The sequence below is a fragment of the Coregonus clupeaformis genome, chromosome 5 (genome assembly GCF_020615455.1).
Source record: "Coregonus clupeaformis isolate EN_2021a chromosome 5, ASM2061545v1, whole genome shotgun sequence".
NCBI classification, from domain to species: domain Eukaryota; kingdom Metazoa; phylum Chordata; class Actinopteri; order Salmoniformes; family Salmonidae; genus Coregonus; species Coregonus clupeaformis.
Genome location: NC_059196.1, coordinates 2002033 through 2026639, shown reverse-complemented (window position 1 = coordinate 2026639; position 24607 = coordinate 2002033). Strand labels below are relative to the sequence as shown.

Here is a 24607-nt window from a genome sequence, read left to right as displayed (position 1 = left end):
AGAGAGAGAAGGAACTGAAAGCTGCTCAACAGAAGCTAAACTCTGCTAAAACCAAGGCTGATGCGTTCAGTAAGAAACTCAAGGAGAGACAACAGGAGGCTGAGTCCCTGGTCCTAGAGTTGGAGGAGTTGAAGAGAGAGCAGTCTGGCAAGCACCACGGCAATGCGGACGCCCTCTCCCGGCGTGATGCCTTCTTCGCTGCCTTTACCCCGACGAGGACGTCGGTCCCGAGGAGGGGGATGTGTGATGTCACGAGAGGCTGTGTCCTGGAGGGACGTTACATCCCCCTGAGGTGGCTGCAAACCCAGACGGCTATGGTTCCATCTGCTGGTATGGTCGGGAACTCCACCCCTCTATGGCCAATCTTCCCACGCAGCTGAAACAAATGAGGAGCTGATGAGCTGAAGGTTTGGGAAGGGAAGAGACACAGTCTCCAACCTGGGCGCTCTGGAGGACAAGAGGGCTGCACGTCCACTTCCATGAGGAATATAAGGATTTGGAGATACTTACCTTTGGGAAATACTCACCTTTGGATATATGCACCTGTGGAAATACGTGAGAGACATTTGGAAGGACTTTTTGCTGGGTTGGCCACTAGCTGCAACATGGACTACAGTAAGGCTGGGGAAAAGTTATCTGAGCGAGGGAGAATTATGACTTTGGATGTGGAAGAGACATCCCTGAACTGTTAACCCTTAAAGAGCCACAAGAGAACAGAATTTTGTTATATTTTCGTTAATTTCCCAAGACCTATAATAAAATCCTTGTTTTGTTTGAACCTTGTCTCCTTGCACTACTTGAGCAATCCCGCTGAAAGCTGTGTAGCCTCTCGTGACGTCACAGCCTAAAAAGAGAATGAATAATTCTAATCAAATTCTAAACAAAACGAAACAACAACTTGTTTCAAATAGGCTATGTCACACTTACAGGCACCATCATTTCTCCCCGTGGGCATATAATATTAAAACAACGCAGACTATGGAGGGTTTTACGCACATCCAAACTTTTCACAGTAGCTGGTCAAAGATCCAATATAAAGAGAGAATGTCCACTCACCGTTATACTGCTCCCAAATATATATATATGTTTTATTTACATTTTAGTCATTTAGCAGACGCTATTATCCAGAGCGACTTACATTTTTTTTTTTCATACTGGTCCCCCGTGGGAAACAAACCCACAACCCTGGCGTTGCAAACGCCAAGCTCTACCAACTGAGCTACACAGGACTATTTTTATGAACATCATCGGAACCATTTTACAGATCACATCACATTCACACATCTCCAGAAGTTACATTGCATGCACAGACATTGTAACAATAAAACCAGCAAGGTGAATCATTCTAATAAGATTTGTTGTAATAAAATGCAATGAAAAACAAGCACGTTTTTTTTTTACAACAATAAATACATGTTAAATGTAATGATGTCATAAAAAGACACTGCTGCGGCATTGCTGTTGAATCAGCCTTCGTTATAGTAGGCCTAATGAAGGGCTTAGGTTTTGAACATATGAAACGGAAAACAAGCACTTGTTACAGATAACTTCTAAATACGATGTTCACCGGTATTCACCTGAGGTTCTCATCTCTCGTTTCATGACCTGCATGGGCCTGCCAACAATACATAGATAAAAAGGGAATGTCAGCACACTGTTTTACTCCTCTCAAGCGTTATATTTTAATAAAGGTTTAGCGATTAAGATTTATTTCCAAGTGGTCTCAGGAGCCAAACCTTTTACCGACAGTCTTGACTACTTCGCGATTGCATTTGACAGGGGAAAAAAGGCCTTAATTGAGAGCGTTTGACACTAGCGCCGCTTTAACGGCAGCTGAAAATAGAGCCCTTAGAGTGCATTGATATTCCTACAAACCCTCCGCTCATGTTGGTAAGCTCAAATGTCCCATTTTTGTCTCAGTTCCCCAAGAGACACTCACTCCCCCGCATGTTCTATATCTGACTATGTCTGTGTGTCTCAGGTGAGAAGCTTCCTGAGGTTCCCTCCCTCCAGGCCAGGAGAGTGTATGAGCCTGTCGTCATTCAGCAGCATCTGTCACTGTGGGAGAGCCTGCAGTTTACTGAGAAGGTGAGCAGCTAGGGCCCAAGTAGCATGCTGTCTGCTGTGACCTGGCCTGGACTGCTTGGTTGTATACAGTTGCACTAGACTTGGTTGTATACAATATCACTAGAATTGGTGGTATACAATATCACTAGAATTGGTTGTGTACCGTATCACTAGAATTGGTTTTATACGTACCACTAGAATTGGATGTATGCTGTATCACTAGACTAGACCTCCTTACATGCTCTCTTCATTGTTTATTTTCTGGGCAAACGTAGCAGTGCGTCTCGTACTTGCGTAGACCATTAATTATTCACTAGCCGTTGCTGTAATTTGCTCCCTTCTGAGACGACAATTACTTTCCCACCATCTAGATCCAGACACTTGTAGAAAGAATGTATTTCATAATTATGGTAATTGGCTGTCTAAAAATGTATCTTGAACTTTATATTATACATACAGTATTCATACCCCTTGACTTATTCCACATTTTGTTGTGTTAGCCTGAATTCAAAATGGATTAAATATATTTTATTTCCTCACCTATCTACACACAATGGGAGATTTAAAAAAATGAAATTTTAGCACATTTATTGAACATTATGTACAGAAATATATTTTCATAAGTATTCACACCCCTCAGTCAATACTTTGTAGAAGCACCTTTGGTGGCGATTACAGCTTTGAGTTGTCTTACGTATGTCTGTATCAGCTTTGCACATCTGGATTTGGGGATATTCTCCCATTCTTCTCTGCAGATTTTCTCAAGCTCTGTTAAATTAGATGGGGAGTGCGGTGAGTAGCAATCTTCAAGTCTTTCCACAGATTTTCAATGGGATTCAAGTCTGGGCTTTGGCTGGGCCACTCAAGGACGTTCACATTCTTGTTCTGAAGCCATTCCAGCATTGCTTTGGCTGTATGCTTGGGGTCATTGTCCTGTTGGAATGTAAATCTTCGCCCCCCAGTCTAAGGTTGTTTACACTCTGAAGCAGGTTCTCATCAAGGATGTGCCTGTGTTTGGCTTCATTCATTGTTCCCTCGATCCTTACCAGTCTCCCAGTCCCCATAGAATGATGCTGCCACCACCAGTAATTCACGGTAGGGATGGTGTTAGACAGGTGATGAGCTGTGCCTGGTTTTCTCCAGACGTAGCGTTTGCATTCAGGCCAAAGAGTAAAAGTTTTGTCTCATCAGACCACAGAATATTTTGCCTTATGCTCTGAGTCTTTCACGTGCCTTTTTGCAAACTTCAGGTGTGTCGTCATGTGCCTTTTTCTCAGGAGTAGCTTCCGTCTTGCCACTCTACCATAAAGCCAAGATTGGTGAAGTGCTGTAAAGACTGTTGTCCTTCTGGCAGGTTCTCCCATTTCAGCCAAGGAACTCTGTAGTTCTGTCAGAGTGCTCATTGGGTTCTTGGTCAACTCCCTGACCAAGGTCCTTCTTGCCTGGTTGCTCAGTTTGGTTGTTGGGTAGTTCCGTATTTTTTCAATTTCCCAATGATGGAGAAACAACTGAATTGGCTTCAGGTGGACTCAAATTGTAGTGACATCTCAAGGATGATCATAGGAAATTGGATGCACCTGAGCTCAATTTGGAGTGTCATAGCAAAGGGGTGTGAATATTTATGTAAATTAGATATTTCTGTATTTCATTTTCAATACATTCGCAAACATTTCTAAAAACATGTTTTCACTTTGTCATTAAGGGGTATTGTGTGTAGATGGGTGAGAAAAAATCTATTTAATCAATTTTGAATTCAGGTTGTAAGACAACAAAATGTGGAATAAGTCAAGGGTATGAATACTTCCTGAAGTCACTGTGTCATATAATATATAATCATGTCAGATTAGATAGGATGTTGTTGTTGTTTTGTCCTACGGTAGCCCTTGAAGTCAGAGGGGCCTGTCAACATGGAAAACCTTCCTGTCAACAATAACAATGGTCAGTCCTATGGCTACACTCTATATGAGACCACCATCAGCAGCGGAGGCCTTCTGAACTCCAAGAAAAATGTTAGAGACAGAGCCCTGGTGAGTACAGACAGACACAGCTACATGACATTATATCATCATTATTTCATGATATTAGCATGATATATGTCAGTAGATTATTTGTACTAATAAACTTATTTTGTCTTCTAGGTCTTTGTGGACAAACTCTTTGTTGGAGTTCTGGACTATAAGACGCTGGAGTTTGCACTGCCTGATGGAAAGGTATAGTGATAGTGTGTGTTTCGGGCGGCAGGTAGCCTAGCGGTTAGAGTGTTGTGCCAGTAACCGAAAGGTCGCTGGTTTGAATACCTGAGCCGACAAGGTGAAAAATCTCTCGATGTGCCCTTGAGTAAGGCACTTAACCCTAATTTGCTCAAGGGACGCCGTACTACTATGGCTGACTCTGTAAAACAACACATTTCACTGTAGCTATCCGGTGTATGTGACAATGTGACAATTTAAATTGTATTCAGGCTATAGGTGTGCTGCTGAGCTGCTTTCGAAACTGGCTAGTTAATATTCAACACCATGTTAGAGGTGAAAGCCTCTGGTGATGCTGATAAATGCGTTTGTCACTAAGGTGCCAGGATTACGCCAACAGAAAGTTTTCAGACAAATGTTGTTCTAACAAGGAGGAATCACAATCACTAACTTTACACCTGCCTGTTATTGGAAAACAAATCCATGCTGCTTTTCTATCACACAGCAGCAGATTGGACTTGATCAATTATTATCTGCAGTCCAACTGAAAGCCACATTTCCTCTATTGTCTTTATTTAGTCTACTTTGCATTGTGGACTGTAGATAACACCTCCAATTGTTTCCACATCTTTTATGTACTTTCCATTGAAGGGGGAGAGAACATTGAGTTTACTCGTGGAGAACTCTGGGAGACTGAACTCTGGTAAACTCCTAGATGAACAGCGTAAAGGTAATTCGATAGTTTCACTTACTGTATCTGGGTCAGTATTAGCCTTGTGGTTGTATTACTAGACACATCTATTAGTAAATAATTTCAGTATAGGTGCTCAAAAACAGCTAATTAACCACTGAATTTAGAAAATCAAAGACTGCCTTATTTCAGCCTTGGCTTATTTTGCAGGTCTTGTCGGAGACATTGAGTTGAACAATACCCCGCTACGAAACTTTATCATTCATAGTCTGGATATGAAGCCTGGCTTTGTAAATAGGTTTGTACTGATCATGTACATCTTTCAATTTCCGTCCTCATGTTTATTTGTTCTGTTCTGAGTCTCTGTCATTGCTCCTGCCTAGCTCTGATTCTGTTGAGTTGATTATCTTCTTGGTTCTCACTGAGCGTAGAATTACAATGCCAGATTGCAGAAATAACATATTTTTCATGTGGTTTCCCAATACCATGTTAAAACCCCATTATAATCAGCTGGGAAATTAGCGCCGTCTTGAAGATGCTTGCCCACTGATCAGAAGTGGTATAAAACCATTTATATATCCACGACTGAAGCCATGCCATTGTACACTCTCACAAATGATATTGTTACATGAATAAATATGACGAGGAATCGTATTAGTCAGTAATTTCCTGTGTTATAATAGGTTGATCTCCTCCCATGTTTCAGACTGAGTGCAGCAAGCCAGTGGAACTCTGTCTTCCAGAAGCCTTCCTTCCCAGGGTTCTTCCAGGGAAAGCTGTATGTGGGCGGCCATCCCAGAGACACCTTCATCAGACTGCCTGTGAGTAAAGCAGCCCAACAGGCTCTGTGGTTATGAAAGAGAGCACCACCTGTCCATACTGTTTATTGATGCATAGTGTAGTAGGCCTATCTCTGGTTTATTGATAGCTAGTGTAGTAGGCATCACACATCAGACCAACATAGTGATGAATGAAGATCCCAGAGAAACTCTAAACTCTGATTTTCAAGTCACTGATTGCAGTGTTTTTTTATCCACAGGGCTGGAGTAAAGGAGTGGTCTTTATCAACGGGCAGAATCTTGGACGCCACTGGTCCATGGGCCCCCAGCAAACCCTCTACCTCCCCGCCCCCTGGCTTAACCAAGGAAACAATCAGGTACTGATGCCGTAACTGTTACTGCCTCTCTGTCTCTAACTGGTTCCCTGGAAAAATCTCTCACACCCTCCACAGGAGTTCACCCAGATGCCTCTGTTAGGAACATCACAGGTCAACAGTTTTGATATACAGCTATAGCGGCTGGGCCACCCCGTGGGTTTGATGATATTGAACTTGGCAGTGCTTTGCGGGAATAGTCCTCAGGCGACTTCTCTTTCCTCTGAACATGTTGTCTCCACGCCTCGGCACCCTACTGCTGTGTTGACCTCTGCTGTGTTTCAGAGCCTTTTGTTTTTGTTGATCTCAGGTCGTTGTGTTTGAGGAGCAGGAAGCTGATGGTAAAATCCAATTCGCCATGGAGCCTGACCTTGGAATGACTGTTGACGTACAGTGAGGATGGCCTGGTGGAACGGATGTATGGTTAGGAGTTCCATCCTCTCACATTTTCATACTCTGCCTGCCATCAGGGACCTAGCTGGATAGCTACTCAGAATCGATGCACATCACTGCACATGGCATTTATTTCCTGTCGGGAAGACCCAGCCTCTGAATGATCCAGACTAATTAAACATCCTACTATATCTTGCATTGGTAGCTGTGCCTTCATTATATTCGATGGGTCACTGCAATATCTGTATTGCAATGTACAGCAATAACTGTTTTGTACTTGTTGTTTGTGTATTACCTTTACATATGTGTATTGTGAGAATTTTGTCAGAGGATACTAATTTGGAGATTTCAGGTATTTTAATGTATAGGTGTTTGTCCGGATTCAAGGACACATCTACTTGCACTATATTGTATTTTCTTTGATTGGACAGCAAATACATACATTGTTCTTTTGAGATGAACCAGTGACGTGTGATGGTGAAATAAATTGAACGATCAGTGCAGTGGAGACTCTCAAATACAAAGACATTTGTCAAGTACTTCACGTTTCAGTTGTTTATTTGTCTTGATAAATGTAATATGGTATCTCTGAGATGGAGTCATGAGGAGAAATTAACAACCTTTAGAGTTACATGCAGAAGAAGTGATTCACACAAGGATGGAAGATGGCTGTGGATCAAAGTAGGTAAAGGAAGGGGGAGTGGAGGAAATTGTGATTTGCCCTAAGAAAGCATTTAGGGCCTAGTATGAGCCATCACCTTTGTTACATTATGTACTGTATGTACCACTACGAAGCTAAACACGTGATAAGGCTGTTCCATTTCATTAAGCCGTTTCTGACTGTCAGAACAGTATCGCTCGTTAATTGAACTGTGAGAGTGTGAGAAAGACAGGGATGGAAGGAGAAGTTTGAGTTTTGTACCATCAGAGTACTACAGCTAACTTGATTATTTAAGTGATTACAACAGTGTAGGAGCAAGCTCCATTAAATGTCCAAGATATTAAATTGTACTTCCATTATGTATAACTAATCTCTTATTGATGTCTGGGTTCATCTCTGCAGGGCTCTCTAGACAGGCCCAAACATGTTTCCTAAAATCACATTAATGAACACAATCAATTCTAAGAAAGGTAATTGAAAATGAAGGATATTGATAGCGATTGAAGTCAGATCAATACAGAGTTGATGGAAAATAATGAAATGTTTTGTCTCAGTTTGTTGATGTTGCCCACAAACCTAAATGTGACCTCAGAAGAGCTTGTCTGTGTGTGGATTCTGAACGTCAGTGGGTAAGAGGCAGCGATGAGAAAAGAAGGGGGTGGGGGCAAACATGGACAAAGAAATGTTCAATTATAATTCAATTTGACAAGAGGACATTCATACTTCAAATAAATACATAAATAAATATATTACTATTGACTTTTGCATAATAGACAGACTTTACTTGACATTTTGAAGAATGGAAACAGATCAGAAGACATTGATTCTTGCCTAATGATCTTAATGGTAATTTGCTGTGCAATCCAAAGGCTGAAGATGAAGTCAACATGAAGATTAAGAGCCACACACATTGTTTGATCTCAAAACATTAGGTTTGAATTCCTCAATGAAACAATACTATTTAATAGAAGTGATCAGAAATTACATGTTGGTATGTCCATTTGAATACCAGTACCTGATGGGGGAGCATATTTTTTGGGGAGCTGTATCCGATGGGGGAACAGTACCTGATGGGAAAACTGTATCTGATCTAATACTGCTTTGGATAATTGAATAGGCCATAACTATCCTGGTCATTGATCTCCCTTTTTCATAGTTTGCCATTAGTGTCTTTCCCTACATTTGAGGTATAACTGAAGGATACATTAAGAAATTGAAACGGACATGAAACCATAATACTGTAAAGGTGTAGCTGAGCGTAACACCAATTCCATTGTGCTTGTCATTACGTTTTGCCTTCAATTGCCAAGAATTGTCACAAAGTGTGTCGCAAAACTAACTTCAACCCGTATATGGTACAGTTTTGTCAGGGCAAGAAACTATGATTGAGCATGCATGGATAGAATGGTGTTGCAGACTGGGGTTCTAGCATGGGGTATCATACTATTAGTTGTCCAAAGCAGATGATCTTATTCTAGTTTTTATGGTATATTTGATTTGCCTTCTTACTCGCCTACAGTTCATAGACCCATTAATGAATGAGGGTTGTTTCTTGGAAACATTTTAGCATGATTGTCTGTCTACCTCTGATAAAAACTGAGGTATACAGTAACATTTCTACACTGCAGTGGGCTTATAGATGTAGCTGTGGTATGAGCGCAAATATCTAACTTACGTAGGCAATACGCACTGTGAACCTGGATGCTTATGCACATTTTACTGTATATCTCGACTGTCAGTGCCTTTAGCTTGGATAACTTCAATTACTTTCTTTTGTCCTACTCTACTAGTTAGCTACTGTGGTTATATAAACCAGCATACTATATGGCCATCTGCCAAACTGCTCATCATTGGGTAATGGGAATACTATAACATATGCACAAAGTTGGGTTAAACCTAACGTGGTGATGTGCTGTTATACTGTCCATGTCATGTGATGGAAAAACAGGAGTGCTATGCTTGTTGTCATACAGTGAGGTGTTCTTGGCAATGCCTAAGTCAATTCATAGTTTTTATTTTACATTTATATAAATTCAGTAGTTACATTTTATCTGAGAGGACCTTACTATGAGTCCTCTAATTGTTCCTGTGTTAAATTAGTATGTACATGTGTTGCCATTTAGGATCACCGTCACTGGCGCTTTTGAAGTGCTAATTTCAGTTTTGGGACTTTGACCTGTAATATTGTGTCTCCCAAGCGTTAGGAGCCCATCTTGATGTCAGTTATTTCAAGTGAATAGCTTCAGTACACTGAATTGTCTGAGAATGACACTGAAAATGGATGGTGCCCCAGCTTTAGCTTTCAAAATGGAGGCCTTGAGTCAGTCCGTAGTATTGAACTAGCAAGAAAATGCATGAAAACACACAAAACATTTTTTTTTTAAATAAAAGAAAACATAGTTTTAGTTATACAAAAAGGACACTCCTTCCCTTTTTGAACTTTCAGTGTTTGCTGAAAGTAGAATTGATCTTCTGAGAGATTACTTGTTCGGATTCTCCATGATTATTAGGTCTGAAGACGTGGAGGCCATTTCAGTACATGTCTATTAAAGGTATCCGGGACTCAGGGTCCAATCAGATCCTTCAGTCTCTTACAGACCCTACTAAGATCTCAGGATCTCATCTCCTCCCCTGTAGATCCTCGTCTATAGAGGGAAAGCCAATGGATATCTCATTAGCCTGTTCAGGCCAGTAACATTCCATCTCATTGGCTGCCTAGCTCCCTCTCTCCCTGCAATGTTGGTTGTGCTGTCTCGTGTTAGGACACTACAGATGCAGTATGGTGCCATGCAGGTTCAGAGAGCATCGATCTCCCATTGATCCTTAATGGCTCAGCTCTCACCATCTGCTTCATGTTGGTGCTGCTGGCAACATTTAACCTGATAAATATTGCCATCTTGTACTATCTGTGCTTTAATATGATACATTTGTACTGTTTTAATCCCGATATTAAAAGTGTTTAGTTTCAGTCAAGGGGATTAGGATTTGGCCCCTGAGGCAGTCTTTTCTGAGATGATAAGACATGAACACTGTTTGCACTGGGAGATGGTCTTTTTTTCTTCTCAGGGTCCATATTAGACAACCACCTGGAACAGAGAGCATGGACTCACTGAGAAATTACACACATTCATAATTAAGTCAATTTGCAGTACAGATCAGTATAGTTGTAATAACGCTTACAGTTATTAGTGACCTTAGCCCAAAAATGTGGGTGTCTGTAAAAGCAATGGATAAGTCAAACAATATCCCGAAATGTGCTTATCATTGGTATACCATTTCCCTGTTCGCCAAAGGTCATACAAATATTTTTTATATACATTTGTAAAATAAGTCTGAGATGTGCACTCAATTGAATAATTTGTCTCTTTACCATCGCCCAAGGAGACAACTTCAAATCTCCACATTGGGGTCTGTAAATCCTTTCTTTCCCTCATTTACCAGGACAGGTTTTTCCGTCCTAGTGTGCCAAACGAGAATCTGTAGAGAAATATCAGAGAAAATAATCAGCATCAGGCAGCACTCTCACGATATAACACACACCCATCCACTCCTCCACTCTCCTCTCTCCTCTCCGCGTGGGCTGTGGTGATGTTCTTCTGAGCATCTACTTCTAGATATAGCAACAAGAGCAGTACAGATGGTACAATTGGAAACCTATCTATAACAATGTACTCCGGCGTGTCAGCTCGGCCCTGCTCAACATTATATGATAGTGAATAGAGAGTGGCCGTATTGGAAAAATAAGTACTTGCTCTTCTTTTTGGCTCTTTGTAAGGGATGCTGCTCAGTTCTTTTGGGTGCGTCACGTACCGGTAACTATAGCCCCAATCAAGCCTTTGGAGTGGGATGATTTGGCCCTGGAGACTGGATACACATCCAGGAGATTGATGGTGGAAATGAATCGACGTATAGAGCTCATTTTCTTCCTCTCTCCCCTCAGTCTCTGAGCAGCCCTACCTTTCATCTCCTCCACCTCAGTAATGAATTATGCATGGAGCATGTTTGAGCTGCCTCCACCCTGAGCCAACTCCCACTTTACCCAGGTGTAGATGAGGTTAATAGTCACACTTGCGTCTGAAGAGGTAGATTATAAGGAGGAGAGGTGCAGGAGCACGGCTCATCCCTCTCCCTGTGCTCATCTGGGCTGAATGCATGCTAGGACGCCCCCTGCTCCATTCCACCCCCCTCTTTTCATCTACTCCCCTCCAGGAGTCCTGAATATAATCAGGCTGAATATCCCATCCTGTAAGTGTGAGTGGTGGTGAGCTAAGGCCCCTGGGTGACTCCTCTCTGCCCAGGGAGAGGCTTAGCAGCTGGGGCTACGGCCAGGGCCAGGCAGGGAACAGCCAGGTCGGAGATGAAGTGGGCATGAAACACCACACCGTGCCCTTAAGCCTTTTACAATCACTCCCACTATGTGTGGGGAGCCTGCCAGTTACCTAATCGATCCGCTGACATTTTTAGCACCTGGTTATATATGAAGTTGTTTTGGAGAGAGTGAACTTGCCACTGCCTCTGCACTAAAGTTGGATCCTCCAGACAGAGGATCATCAGAGTATGGATTTCACATTTGCCTGACATTATATAAAATACCAATAGGTAAAATGAGGATATTATGGTGTAAAATGACAGAGTATAACATGTAAAAAGAAAGCATCTATTTTGCTCTATCTACCTTAGTGCAATTAGCTGCTTTGGGCTCCAGGTCGTTGAGTGTGACAAGCTCCCGAAGCAGACTGCTCTCCTGGTAGCCTCCCTTCACTCCCCGCAGCTTGAAGTAGGCCTGGGGCTTGAAGAGAATGAGCCGCAGGTTGATGGCGAAGCCCGCCATGTCGATGGCAAAGGGCCGGTGAGGGTCGAACACAGTCTTCCAGCCGTACACCTTCCCCGCTGCGTTGACCTTGGGCGACTCGTACCGCAGACCACCAACGAAGGCCACGGGCCATACAGATACCTTCCTTGTTGACCTCATCTGGATAGACAGGAAGAGAGGACAGAGAGAGTTACTCATCTTTGTGCTGTTTGTATTTTTAATTAACAGGATCAGTGTATCAGTGTCTATACGAGATGTGCCAAAAAGGCAAGATACAGTAATTACAGGAGACGATAGTTTTCATTGCAAACAATGATACAAATAGAGCTGAAGGCTACGTTGTGTATGTTGCATGTATCACAGGAGCCATGCAGGGCCACCCTGATGGACCCAGCCTAAGAAGAGCAAATGTGGACAGAGCTAAGTGGGTTTGAGGACCAGGGCCATTACAGAGAGTGGATGGGAGAAGAAGAGCAGGTTGGTTGAGGAGATGCTTGAAAGGTGCCGAGCCTCTTCCGTTCCTCAGAGGCTCAGATTTGTCCTTTAGTCTTCCAGCATCAAACGATCTCCCGGCCGCCCGCTCTTTGTCGACTGTAATTCTGCGCCACTGGCAGCGAGAGAGAGCCGGCCAAATCATGAAAGGAAGTGTTCTAATAAGGAGGGCTGAACTGTAGAGTCATTTATCCACACTCAAAGCAGTAGCAATAATACTGGTGCTGGTGTACTGTTGTGGAAGTGTGTAGCAGGGAGAGGAGATTTGTGTGGTGGGTGGGTGGGTAGGACAACACTGTGGAAACAGGGCTCACTCTGTGTGTGTCCCAGTATTCTAGCCGTATCTGATGATCACCCATCAGCCCAGGGGATCAGAGAGGAGACGTGTGTGTGAGAACAGGATGGAGGGGGCCAGGGTTTATGAGTGCAGTTTGGAAACACATCTGGGCCACCGAGACCAGGACTCTGCCAGGCTAGCCACCCAGATAACATTTCGCATGATTGTGTGTTAGGGATGACATCACCCTCTCCCAAGGGTCACGTGTGATTTCTGTTCATTAGAAAACTGACTTTTATCACAAGTTTAGATCATGCATCTTTCCTACGAGTGAAATAGCTGTTTTCCTCAAGGGTTTGGTTCTGGAATGAAACTTGCTCGATCATCGTCAGGGGGGTTGCCCCTCCCCCTCCATGCTACAATGTGAAAATGAATGTTTCCAATGCTGCCACTGACGGGAATCAGTGCTGAAACAGTACCCCATCCCTCCTCAGTTTAGAGCTGAGCAAGTGGAAATGCCACAAAGTGCTGCCCAATTGTCGTGAATTTTAAGTGTTTGTGCTAAATTTCCTGTTGTCTCTCTCTGTCTGTGTGTGTGTAAACTATGTTTCCTTTACTGGGGCGAGGCGAGTGATGGGGGAGGCCCACAGAGACAGTCTGCCTATGTTCTTGAAGTCAGAGCACAACAAAGGAAACTAATCCCAAACTTTAAAGGGAGACGGCAGACATCCAGGTGTATTAATCAATCTGGAGCGCGGGAGAGAGTGAGGAGATGGGGATCTGTACTGGTTCACAGAGGCTCTAAAGTGAGTTGTCATCAGAAACAGACTGATATTGTAATCGGGTGATTATACTGCTATAGGTTGATTATCTGTCTTTAATATATGGAATTGATGGCTTAGTCAATAGAGAACACAGTAGGAAATGGTTAGTTCAACTCCTAAACTGTGGCCCATTTTCATCAGTACACCACATGATACCTAAACCAGAAGCAATATCATTCTATTTACCTTTTATATCAAATACTTATTTTATAATCTAAAAAAGTATTCAACTTAGGTGATATATTCTGTTCTAAGTGATCTGGTTCACAATGTTGAATGTGGATGCTGAAGGAGAAGGATACAGAAGGATACATATGATAAAAATAGATGCAGGCGCTGCCTGTAAATATTCCTTGTGGCTTTGGAAAGGCAACATAAGCATTTTTTATGAAAGCTTAATAATTAATGCACCCCTTTACAGTGATGTTGTTTAACTATGGCAGATGCATATTTCATGAGCTACACTACATGACCAAAAGTATGTGGACACCTGCTTGTCGAACATCTCATTCCAAAATAATGGGCATTAATATGGAGTTGGTACCCCCTTTGCTGCTATAACAGCCTCCGCTCTTCTGGGAAGGCTTTCCACTCAGTGTTGGAATATTGCTACGGGGACTTGCTTCCATTCAGCCACGAGCATTAGTGAGGTCGGGCACTGATGTTGGGCAATTAGGACTGGCTCGCAGTCTGCATTCCAATTCATCCCAAAGGTGTTCGATGGGGTTGAGGTCAGGGCTCTGTGCAGGCCAGTCAAGTTCTTCCACACCGATCTTGACAAAGCATTTCTGTATGGACCTCATTTTGTGCACGGGGGCATTGTCATGCTGAAACAGGAAAGGTCCTTCCCCAAACTGTTGTCACAAAGTTGAAAGCACAGAATTGACTAGAATATAATTGTAGGCTATACTGTAGCGTTAAGATTTCCCTTCACTGGAACTACCCGTAGCTGCTTTGGGCTCCAGGTCGTTGAGTGTGACAAGCTCCCGAAGCAGGCTGCTCTCCTGGTAGCCTCCCTACACTCCCCTCAGCTTGAAGTAGGCCTGGGGCTTGAAGAGAATGAGCCGCAGGTTGATGGCGAAGCCCGCCATGTCTAACCCAAACCATGAAAAACAGCCCCAGACCATTATTCCTCCTCCACCAAACTTTACCGTTGGCACTATGCATTGGGGCAGGTAGCGTTCTCCTGGCATCCACCAAACCCAGATTCGTCCGTCGGACTGCCAGATGGTGAAGCGTGATTCATCACTCCAGAGAATGGGTTTCCACTGCTCCAGTGTTCAATGGCGGCAAGCTTTACACCACTCCAGCCGACACTTGGCATTGCGCATGGTGATCTTAGGCTTAGCTTGGCTGCTCGGCCATGGAAACCAATTTCATGAAGCTCCCGACGAACAGTTCTTGTGCTGACGTTGCTTCCAGAGGCAGTTTGGAACTCGTTAGTGAGTGTTGCAAATGAGGACAGACGTGCAACGCTCTTCAGCACTCGGCGGTCCCATTCTGTGTACTTGTGTGGCCTACCACTTCGCGGCTGAGCCGTTGTTGCTCATAGACGTTTCCACTTCACAATAACAGCACTTACAGTCGACCGGGGCAGCTCTAGCAGGGCAGAAATTTGACGAGCTGACTTGTTGGAAAGGTGACATCCCATGACAGTGCCACGTTGAATGTCACTGAGCCGTTCTACTGCCAATGTTTGTCTATGGAGATTGCATGGCTGTGTGCTCGATTTTATACACCTGTCAGCAACGGGTGTGGCTGAAATAGCTGAATCCACTCATTTGAAGGGGTGTCCACGTACTTTTGTATATATAGTGTGTTTTAATTTTCACAATTTACAGCAGAGTCTCTGCCCATGTCTCTCGACATGGAATGTTTCCCATGGTTTGGTTTGGACTTAAAACGGGGTATAGAGAAACACAATTTTGCTGGTTTTGAGAACATCTTGCTTCTGCTCTGGGTGAGAGAATCTGCCTAATGTAGTGTAATGGAGCAACACCAGAAGGTTAGGTTGGCCATTACAGTTCCTTGCTGTATGTATTTGATTCCGCCGTTGTATTTGTAACCTGTGTATCCACATCATATTATTGCCAACTCTGGGCAAGAGTTCATGACATTACACTCTTAGAAAAAAGGGTTCCAAAAGGGTTCTTCGGCTGTCACCATAAGAGAACCCTTTTTGGTTCCAAGTAGAAACCTTTTTGGTTCCAGGCAGAACTCTTTTGGGTTCCATGGAAAACCCTCTGGGGAAAGGGTTGTACATGGAACCCAATAGGGTTCTACCTGGAACCAAAAAGGGTTCTTCAAAGGGTTCTCCTATGGGGACAGCTGAAGAACCCTTTTAGGTTCTGGATAGCACCTTTTTTTCTAATAGTGTATGAATGATTTAATTTGTACCAGTTTTCATATTTCAAATGTCAGGTCAAGCTGAACACGCTGGCATCTTTCCATTCAGGTTAATTCAAGTCCAGATCACAACAACATGACATATCCAACTGCAATCTCTTGGATGGATGTCTACTTTCAACCTCTTCGCATGTAGCTGTTATAGCCATCCCCTCCATGACTTACACCTGTTAGCAGGTCGATGAGAATGGTCTGATATTTACTGCTACAGTTGGGTCGGAGTGGTTTCTCACTGACTCTCTCTATCGGTCAGCCCAGAGGCAGCTAGCTCAAGCTCAGCTCTATAGGTTGTTACTCTCCCCTATAAAGAGCGCTGGTGCTGGGTGTAAGTGATGGAAGGCTTCTAGGGAGAGGGAGAGCACTCTGCCTGATTTCCAGGGAAAGGTAATGACAGGCCCATCGATACAGACCGCACCATTTACAACCTGCCCCGTTCACACTAACAAGACCTGAGGCTAATGCCTCAGGGCTCAACAGCATCCATTCAAGCCAATGTGTCTTGACTCAAAATGGATGGCCTGAGGCACTGATTACCAAGTTCAAACTTATCCTCAACCACTGTTGTTGGTAATGGGAATCAAAATACTTCAGGCAATAACTACAATATATTACTACTAGGAGTAGGAGTAGCCACCATTCATGTTAAAATACATTCGATTAATTCTTAAATTAAATTAGGAGCCGTGTAAAACGACAAAAATATGTACATTATGTGTTGTAAACTACCCACTACCATTATATTCAGTGTTACTAAAGTGAATCTAGTGGACTGGACGTGGCCATGAGAGGCCTGTACTGACCTCCTCAAACAGCTCCAGGCTATAGGTGTTGTCATCATCAGCGAAGTAGACAATGCCTGCCTGGCTGCTGTTGGAGTTGAAGGTCTCTCTGAGCCAGCGCAGCGCCAGGTTCCTCTGCATGGTGCCCCGGGGTATCCTGGGGTCCCGCGTGTCCCCACGCAACTTATAGTTCCTGGGAGTCTCCACGTTCAGGTGGGTGTAGTTGAGGCCCGTTTCCCGGAGCATGCGTGTGACCAGCGGGGTCCTCCTCTGAGAGTCCTCCACCAGTATCCAGTGCAGGTTGGACACGTGGAGGAAGGTGTTGGCCAGCCGCGTCAGCTCTGCCTTCTGGACCGGGCGGCTGTAGGTGGGGGTGATGATGTGGATGGTGGGCAGCACGTCGGACCATGGCGGCGGCCGCGTGTACACGTACTCCGTCCTCACCACCTCCACTATGTCCTTATCAGAGGAGCAGTACTCCTTAGAGTCGCTGGCCTGGCCCGCCTCCCTCCGCCCTCCGTCGGCTCCATCATCTGCAGGGGAACAGGAAGACATGTAAGGCATTAGCACGCCCCGGGGGCGGGGTTGCCCGCTGTATAATCTCCGGTGACACAATCCAAGAGGCAAGTACCTGCGAGTCGGTGTCGATGGACTGCAAGCCTCTCTGGTATGATAAAGATCTCTTTTACTAGGTGGTGACAGGCTGCAAAAAGCGAAAGCAGGCAGCGTGAGGTGAGTGGACAACATGGCTACAGTATGGTTAGGGCAGCGGCTCCACTGGCTGCCTCTACTCATTCAGCTGGAACAGCCATGGCAGGGACAGGGTCTATTCCAGTAGTGGAGCTATGATTATGTGGCCCTCATAGCCCTCTATGATGGATAGAATATCATTATTGGATCATTAAGGTAGTTCATTTCTCCCCAGATTGTTCCATAGCTAATGGCAATTTTTATCGGCGCTCAGTTAGAGCGGAGGTTCTCACTTCAGACATAAAAATGATATTTCTGCATCACACAGCAGATTAACACAATCTCCTGATGGCCAGATGTTCTGCGGTGGCTGCCAGAAAGCATTCTGGCAACCCCCTGCTCCTTTTAAGACAAAACAAAGAGAAGGCTGCAGATGATTTGTGGACACCTGCCTATATTACATCCTACATTTCACCTTGATGGCAAATGGAAGGAGGCAAAGAACGCTATTGATTTACTGTCACCTTAAAGGCCCAGTGGTGTCAAAAATGGAATTTTCCTGTTTTTTTATATATATTTCCACAATGAGGTTGGAATAATACTGTGAAAATGATGATAATGCTGTTTTAGTGTAAGAGCTGTTTGAAAAGACTGCCTGAAATTTCAGCCTGTTTTGGTGGGAATGAGTTTTGGCCTACCTGGCGACATCACCAGGCGGTATAAGTTAATAATAACAATAACAAAGAGTTTCAAACCTCTCTGCCAATAATGGCTAGCTTTCAGGTTACACATCCCTCCCCTTAGGTTCGTCCAATTAGGTCCCTCACTCAGACCACTCATTTACATTTAAGTCATTTAGCAGACGCTCTTATCCAGGGCGACTTACAAATTGGTGCATTCAACTTAGGATAGCCTCCGCTGTCCTGGCGTCGTGGGGGAGCTTGTTTCACCATTGGGGTGCCAGAGCAGCGAATAGCTTTGACTGGGCTGAGCGGGAGCTGTGCTTCCGTAGAGGTAGGGGGGCTAGCAGGCCAGAGGTGGATGAACGTAGTGCCCTCGTTTGGGTGTAGGGTCTGATCAGAGCCTGAAGGTAAGGAGGTGCCGTTCCCCTCACAGCTCCGTAGGCAAGCACCATGGTTTTGTAGTAGATGTGAGCTTCAACTGGAAGCCAGTGGAGTGTGCGGAGGAGCGGGGTGACATGAGAGAACTTGGGAAGGTTGAACACCAGACGGGCTGCAGCGTTCTGGATGAGTTGTAGGGGTTTAATGGCACAGGCAGGGAGCCCAGCCAATAGCGAGTTGCAGTAATCCAGACGGGAGATGACAAGTGCCTGGATTAGGACCTGTACTGCTTTCTGTGTAAGAAAGCGGCACAGACAGTCCTAGCAAAATTCTTGCTTGAGAAATTGCTCTTTGTTAAGAAGCTATTTTTGTTTCTTTTTGATACTTAATTGTTACCCAGAAATGATTTGATATTGAGATAAAAACAGCTGCATTGGGCCTTTTTAATATGGTTCTGTTCACCAGACAGAGTACTGTACTTGACATATCACACTGTTGGTTTATTATGGTCACTTAGGGTCACATTTATGGGGGGGGGTCATAATGTGAGAGTGTGATAACGTCTCAGGCTTGTGTACAGTATGTAGAAGCCACATAAACACATTGACTCAGGAGATTCAATAAAGCCTGCCTGGAAGCCATTAGGGAACAGTGATTATTATTTCAGATGCTGATTAAAGGGCATTAGAAATTAATCTAGTCTCCTTTTGATTTGAAAAGTCTGCTACAGTTTAACTGCTAAATAGATTAGCTGAATGGCTGCTGAAGACCATATGCTGAGAGTAAATTAGCTTTACTCCAAGCACAGGCTGCGGATGGGGCTGCGCGAATCAAAGGCCACTTACCAAGAAGTGCATTTTGGATAGCCTTAACTGACAAATGACCTATATTACAATCTGATGACGCACACCACCACGTAGGGATCTATAACAGACCCTGTGGAAGGCATTTGTTGTACTGTACCATGATATTCTGTAACTGGGCATGTGACCTGATTGGATTGGATGAATTGGCTATTGAATAGTCCTACACCATGCAACAGAGGACCTATGAGAAAGTGGAGGATGTACCCTTTCGGATGGCAAGCAGCGGAGCGATTGCGCTTTGGTGCCAAACGGTGATGAGCAGAGTCCACGGTAACACTATCAACACGATGGCAAGAATGTCTCTTCTCTTCGGCATCTCCAGGATTGGTTTTATGTCTCTTCATTACCTGCCAGGAGAGAGGAGGAGCAAGAAACATGTCAACAACAAAGGCCGCTAGCTAAATAATCCACTCTGCATTTTATTTCAAAATGACAAGATGTGGTGGGTTGGCTGAGAGAGCCACTGACTTTTTCTACCCTGAGGAAGGTGACAGTCTTTTAGCACAGCAACATAATACCACGTCAATTCTGTTTATCTTCCCGCCGTATATATACTCAATTTATACACATGCTGTCAGGCAGAAGGCTTAATTTCCTAAGTGTGAATGCATCTGACACAACATAAGCCCCATAAAAGCCTCCCACTGATAAAGAAATGGGTCAAGAAGAGTTTTAAGCAGTTCTTTCTGCCTCAGTGGAGAGTAGGCAGAGGGAAGTCCTCAGAGGAAATTGCCATTGCTGTGCTGCCTGAGTATCTAGAACTGTTTACAGACAGGCACTATCTGGAACAAATCATTTTACCCCTTTTGAATATGCACATTTCATTGCTTTGGAATATCAGCGATTAGACTGATGGATCAATGTGTTTGTGCTGTGGAAGGCATCCGTGCTGTGAGACTAATATGGTATCATGCACTCATTAAAGCCTATCATAAGCATACCTATGGCCATATTACAACAATGGCTGTAATGTATTGTGATAAACATGTTGATGAGTATGGTAAATGACTATGATTCCTCACCCACGGTTAGAACTGGATCATGGCACCATCAGTGGTGCAGCTGGAGGAGCAGGGGCCGCACAGCAGCAGCACGTGGAGCAGAGTGGTGTGATCGTCCACGACATCTCAGCCAGCCATGCCTCCTCCTCACACAGCCAGGAAACACCACCCGGAGACCTAGATGGAAGACAACCGGCCAGTGCTTAGTCACCACATCAGTCAGTCACATTATAGGAAGACATGACATCAGTCACATTAGGATGCTATTCGGACCATGTGCACGTTAAGTAAACCAAACCCTTCCGGAAACCAAGCCCCATGTTTACCAGCACTCCAAAGATGACAACATCAACTTATGTCAACTCTAGGAGTCAATAACTGTACTCAAGTATCGGACAAGGTTGCCTAGCAATCTACCTCGGCTGCATGTGCATCCACAATGTAATATCCCTCTCTCAACCATCATAACAAATAAAAAAATGTATGTCAGGGCTCCCCAACTGGCAGGCCGCGGGGAGGATTTATTTGCCCCCCAAGTTTTCTGCGCAAACAAAAAAAATAATTTCATTTTAATTGTTGGACATAACCTGTAAAAACACCAGGAATTCAGCTCCATGTGATTAAACATTTGGAAATCTGTTCCCAAGTATTCCCACGCTTAATAGAGAGACACATCTGATCGTATACAAATGTAAGCAAGGTTTGAAATAATTATGTTTTATTCAAATATTATATATGTTTGGGCTTCTTGCGGTCAATTTGAAGTCTATGAATTATTTGTGTAATTATGTGTCACGGATTCAGCCGAGGCTGCTCCTCCTCCTTGCTCGGGCAGGCTTCGGCGTTCGTCGTCCCCGGAGTACTAGCTGCTGCCGATCGATGTTTCGGTGTTTGTCTTGTTTAGTCTTTATTGTTTACACCTGTTTCCCATTATGTTTGATTGTGTTCCCTTTAATACCCTCTGTTTCTCATTGTGTATTGTGCGTTATTGTTTTTGGTCTTTACGGCAGTTGCCCATGTGTGCGGGTCTTGTTATTTCCCTCGCTGTTCGAGGTTGCCAGTGTACTTTGTTTTGTTGCACTGAATCTAGTAAAGTTCTGCCAGTAGCTCGGTGTCCTGCTCTTGACTTCGCCTACCACATACACGTCGCCTTGACAGAATAACGCACCTATTAGACATGGAGTCAGCAGGAGCGGCGGTGCCAGCTGGATCAATAGAAGAGCGCGTAGAACAACAAGCGGCTATGATCCAGGCTCTCGGCACCGCCATGGAACAGGTGGTGAAAACCGTGGAGCGATGGGAAAGAAGAAGTTGGTCTACACCTCCTCCGACGATACCACCACCATCAGCTATGCCCATCGCTTCATCTCCGGGGTCCAGTGGGATTCGGCTCTCGCTCCCGAGGGCTTATGATGGCACAGCTGCCGGGTGTCAGGGTTTCCTGCTCCAGGTGGAACTCTACCTGGCAACCATTCACCCGGCGCCCTCGGGATACGAGAGCGTGTCCTCCCTCATCTCCTGTCTGTCTGGCAAGGCACTGGAGTAGGCCAACGCCGAGTGGGGGGGAATAGACGCCGACACAGTCAACTATGCAGAGTTCACCCGCCGCATATTCGATCATCCACCAGAGGGTAAGGCGGCGGGTGAACGTCTATTCCATCTTCGACAGGGGAGGAGGAGCGTGCAGGAGTTCGCACTGGACTTCCGGACACTGGCTGCCAACGCGGGATGGAATGAGAGGGCCCTCATCGACCACTACAGATGTAGCCTGAGGGAGGACGTGCGTCGGGAATTGGCCTGCAGGGACACCAACCTAACCTTCGATCAACTGGTGGACATGTCAATTCGCCTGGACACCCTGTTGGCTACCCGCGGACGTCCGGACTCGGGGCCGTCCATTCCATCCCCCAGCACTTCCGAGCCGACCCCGATGGAGCTCGGAGGTGCTGGTACTAGGAGAGAGACCAGGAGAGAGGCCGTCCCCTGCACCAACTGTGGCCGCAGAGGACACACTGCTGGTCGGTGCTGGGGAGGGTCTCCTCGGAATCGAGGCAGTAGGCCGCGCACTGATGAGTCATTCCAGGTGAGTAGGCGCCCAACTCACCCAGAGCTCCCTGTTGCGCATATGTGTATTAAAGTTGTGTTTCCCGAGGTTTCTCCTCATTCCCAGCAGAAGGCACTAGTCGATTCAGGCGCAGCTGGGAATTTTATGGACCGCCATTTCACCCATAAGTTAGGGATTCCTATAGTTCCAGTGGATGTGCCCTTCCCTATCCATGCCCTAGATAGTCGCCCTTTGGGGTCTGGGTTGATTAGGGAGGTCACGGCGCTGCTCAGGATGAAAACGAAGGAGGGCCATGAGGAGATAATTTGGTTGTATTTGATTGACTCTCCTGCGTTTCCCATGGTGTTGGGGCTTCCCTGGTTGACGTCTCATGACCCCAACATTTCATGGCAACAGAGGGCTCTCAAGGGATGGTCTGATCAGTGTGTCGGGAGGTGTGTGGGTGTTTCCGTAGGGGCCACGACGGTGGAAAGTCCGAACCAAGTTCCCACCATGCACATTCCACCTGAATATGCCGATTTGGCTCTCGCCTTCTGTAAAGAGAAGGCAAATCAATTACCACCCCATCGACAGGGGGATTGTGCGATAAACCTCCAAGTAGGTGCTGCGCTTCCACGTAGCCATGTGTATCCTCTGTCTCAGGAGGAGACGGCGGCTATGAAAACATATGTCGCCGAATCGCTGAGACAGGGATACATACGGCCGTCCACTTACCCTGCGTCCTCGAGTTTCTTTTTTGTGAAGAAGAAAGATGGGGGTTTACGCCCGTGTATTGACTACTGTGGTCTCAATCAGATCACCATCAAATATAGCTATCCTCTCCCTCTGATTGCTAGTATGACGGAGTCATTACACGGGGCGCGATTCTTCACAAAATTGGATCTCAGGAGCGTGTACAACCTGGTGCGCATTAGGGAGGGAGATGAGTGGAAGACAGCATTCAGTACCACCTTGGGTCACTATGAGTACCTCGTCATGCCATACGGGTTAATGAATGCTCCTTCAGTCTTCCAATCGTTTGTGGATGAGATTTTCCGGGATTTACATGGACAGGGTGTAGTGGTGTATATTGATGACATTCTAATATACTCCGCTACCCGCGCAGAGCATGTGTCCCTGGTTCGTCGGGTGCTTGGTAGACTGTTGGAGCATGACCTGTATGCAAAGGCGGAGAAATGTCTGTTCTTCCAGGAGTCCATCTCCTTCCTGGGACACCGGTTGTCCGCGTCAGGGGTGGAGATGGAGATTGACCGTGTTTCAGCCGTGCGCAATTGGCCGACTCCCTCCACGGTGAAGGAGGTGCAGCGGTTCTTGGGTTTTGCCAATTACTACCGGAGGTTTATCCGGGGCTTTGGGCAGGTAGCAGCTCCCATTACCTCTCTGCTAAGGGGGGTCCGGTGCATCTGCAGTGGTCGGCTGAGGCGGACAGGGCTTTTGGGCATCTGAAGGACCTGTTTACCTCGGCTCCGGTGCTGGCGCATCCGGATCCCTCTTTGGCGTTCCAAGTTGAGGTGGATGCGTCCGAGGCTGGGATCGGTGCTGTACTGTTTCAGCGCACGGGTACGCCACCTAAACTCCACCCCTGTGCTTTCTTTTCTAAGAAGCTCAGTCCGGCAGAGCGCAATTATGATGTGGGGGACAGGGAGCTGTTGGCTGTGGTGCAAGCCCTGAAGGTGTGGAGGCATTGGCTTGAGGGGGCTAAACACCCTTTTCTCATTTTGACTGACCATCGTAACCTGGAGTACATCCGGGCGGCGAGGAGGCTGAACCCTCGCCAGGCTAGGTGGGTTATGTTTTTCACCCGATTTGTGTTTACGCTCACCTATAGACCAGGGTCACAGAACGCTAAGGCAGACGCCCTGTCCCGACAATATGACACAGAGGAGAGGTCCATTGAGCCTACTCCCATACTTCCGGAGTCTTGTCTGGTGGCACCGGTGGTATGGGAGGTTGATGCGGACATTGAGCGGGCGTTACGTACCGATCCTACTCCCCCACAGTGTCCAGAGGGTCGGAAGTACGTGCCGCTCGAGGTTCGTGATCGATTAATATATTGGGCTCACATGTCACCTTCCTCTGGCCATCCTGGTATTGGACAGACAGTGCACTGCCTTATTGGAAAGTACTGGTGGCCCACTTTGGCTAAGGACGTGAGGGTTTATGTTTCCTCCTGCTCGGT

At 45.4% G+C, this 24607-nt stretch overlaps 2 protein-coding genes across 5 annotated transcripts in view; one reads left to right on the top strand and one right to left on the bottom strand.

The window, feature by feature from the left end:
• LOC121558337 (beta-galactosidase-1-like protein 2) overlaps positions 1-6971 on the top strand; it is a 40310-nt gene extending 33339 nt beyond the window's left edge. For both annotated transcript variants that reach the window (XM_041871749.2, XM_041871742.2), the window contains exons 12-19: positions 1982-2088; positions 3948-4094; positions 4206-4277; positions 4908-4986; positions 5158-5245; positions 5654-5768; positions 5987-6103; positions 6411-6971. In XM_041871749.2, the coding sequence (XP_041727683.2) occupies positions 1982-2088; positions 3948-4094; positions 4206-4277; positions 4908-4986; positions 5158-5245; positions 5654-5768; positions 5987-6103; positions 6411-6497 (812 nt within the window). In that variant the 3' untranslated portion in view covers positions 6498-6971. The remainder of the gene's footprint in view (positions 1-1981; positions 2089-3947; positions 4095-4205; positions 4278-4907; positions 4987-5157; positions 5246-5653; positions 5769-5986; positions 6104-6410) is intronic.
• A 2223-nt stretch (positions 6972-9194) lies between these two features.
• Positions 9195-24607, bottom strand: part of LOC121558353 (galactosylgalactosylxylosylprotein 3-beta-glucuronosyltransferase 1) — a 114255-nt gene continuing 98842 nt past the window's right edge. For 2 of the 3 annotated variants that reach the window (XM_041871754.2, XM_041871761.2), the window contains 7 exons: positions 20385-20540; positions 19567-19709; positions 17377-17448; positions 16767-17278; positions 11830-12126; positions 10525-10631; positions 9195-10240 (listed from right to left, as the gene is read on the bottom strand). In XM_041871754.2, coding sequence (XP_041727688.1) covers positions 10545-10631; positions 11830-12126; positions 16767-17278; positions 17377-17448; positions 19567-19678 — 1080 coding nt within the window. In that variant the 5' untranslated portion in view covers positions 19679-19709; positions 20385-20540 and the 3' untranslated portion in view covers positions 9195-10240; positions 10525-10544. The remainder of the gene's footprint in view (positions 10241-10524; positions 10632-11829; positions 12127-16766; positions 17279-17376; positions 17449-19566; positions 19710-20384; positions 20541-24607) is intronic. The other variant, XM_041871770.2, reaches the window with a different exon arrangement.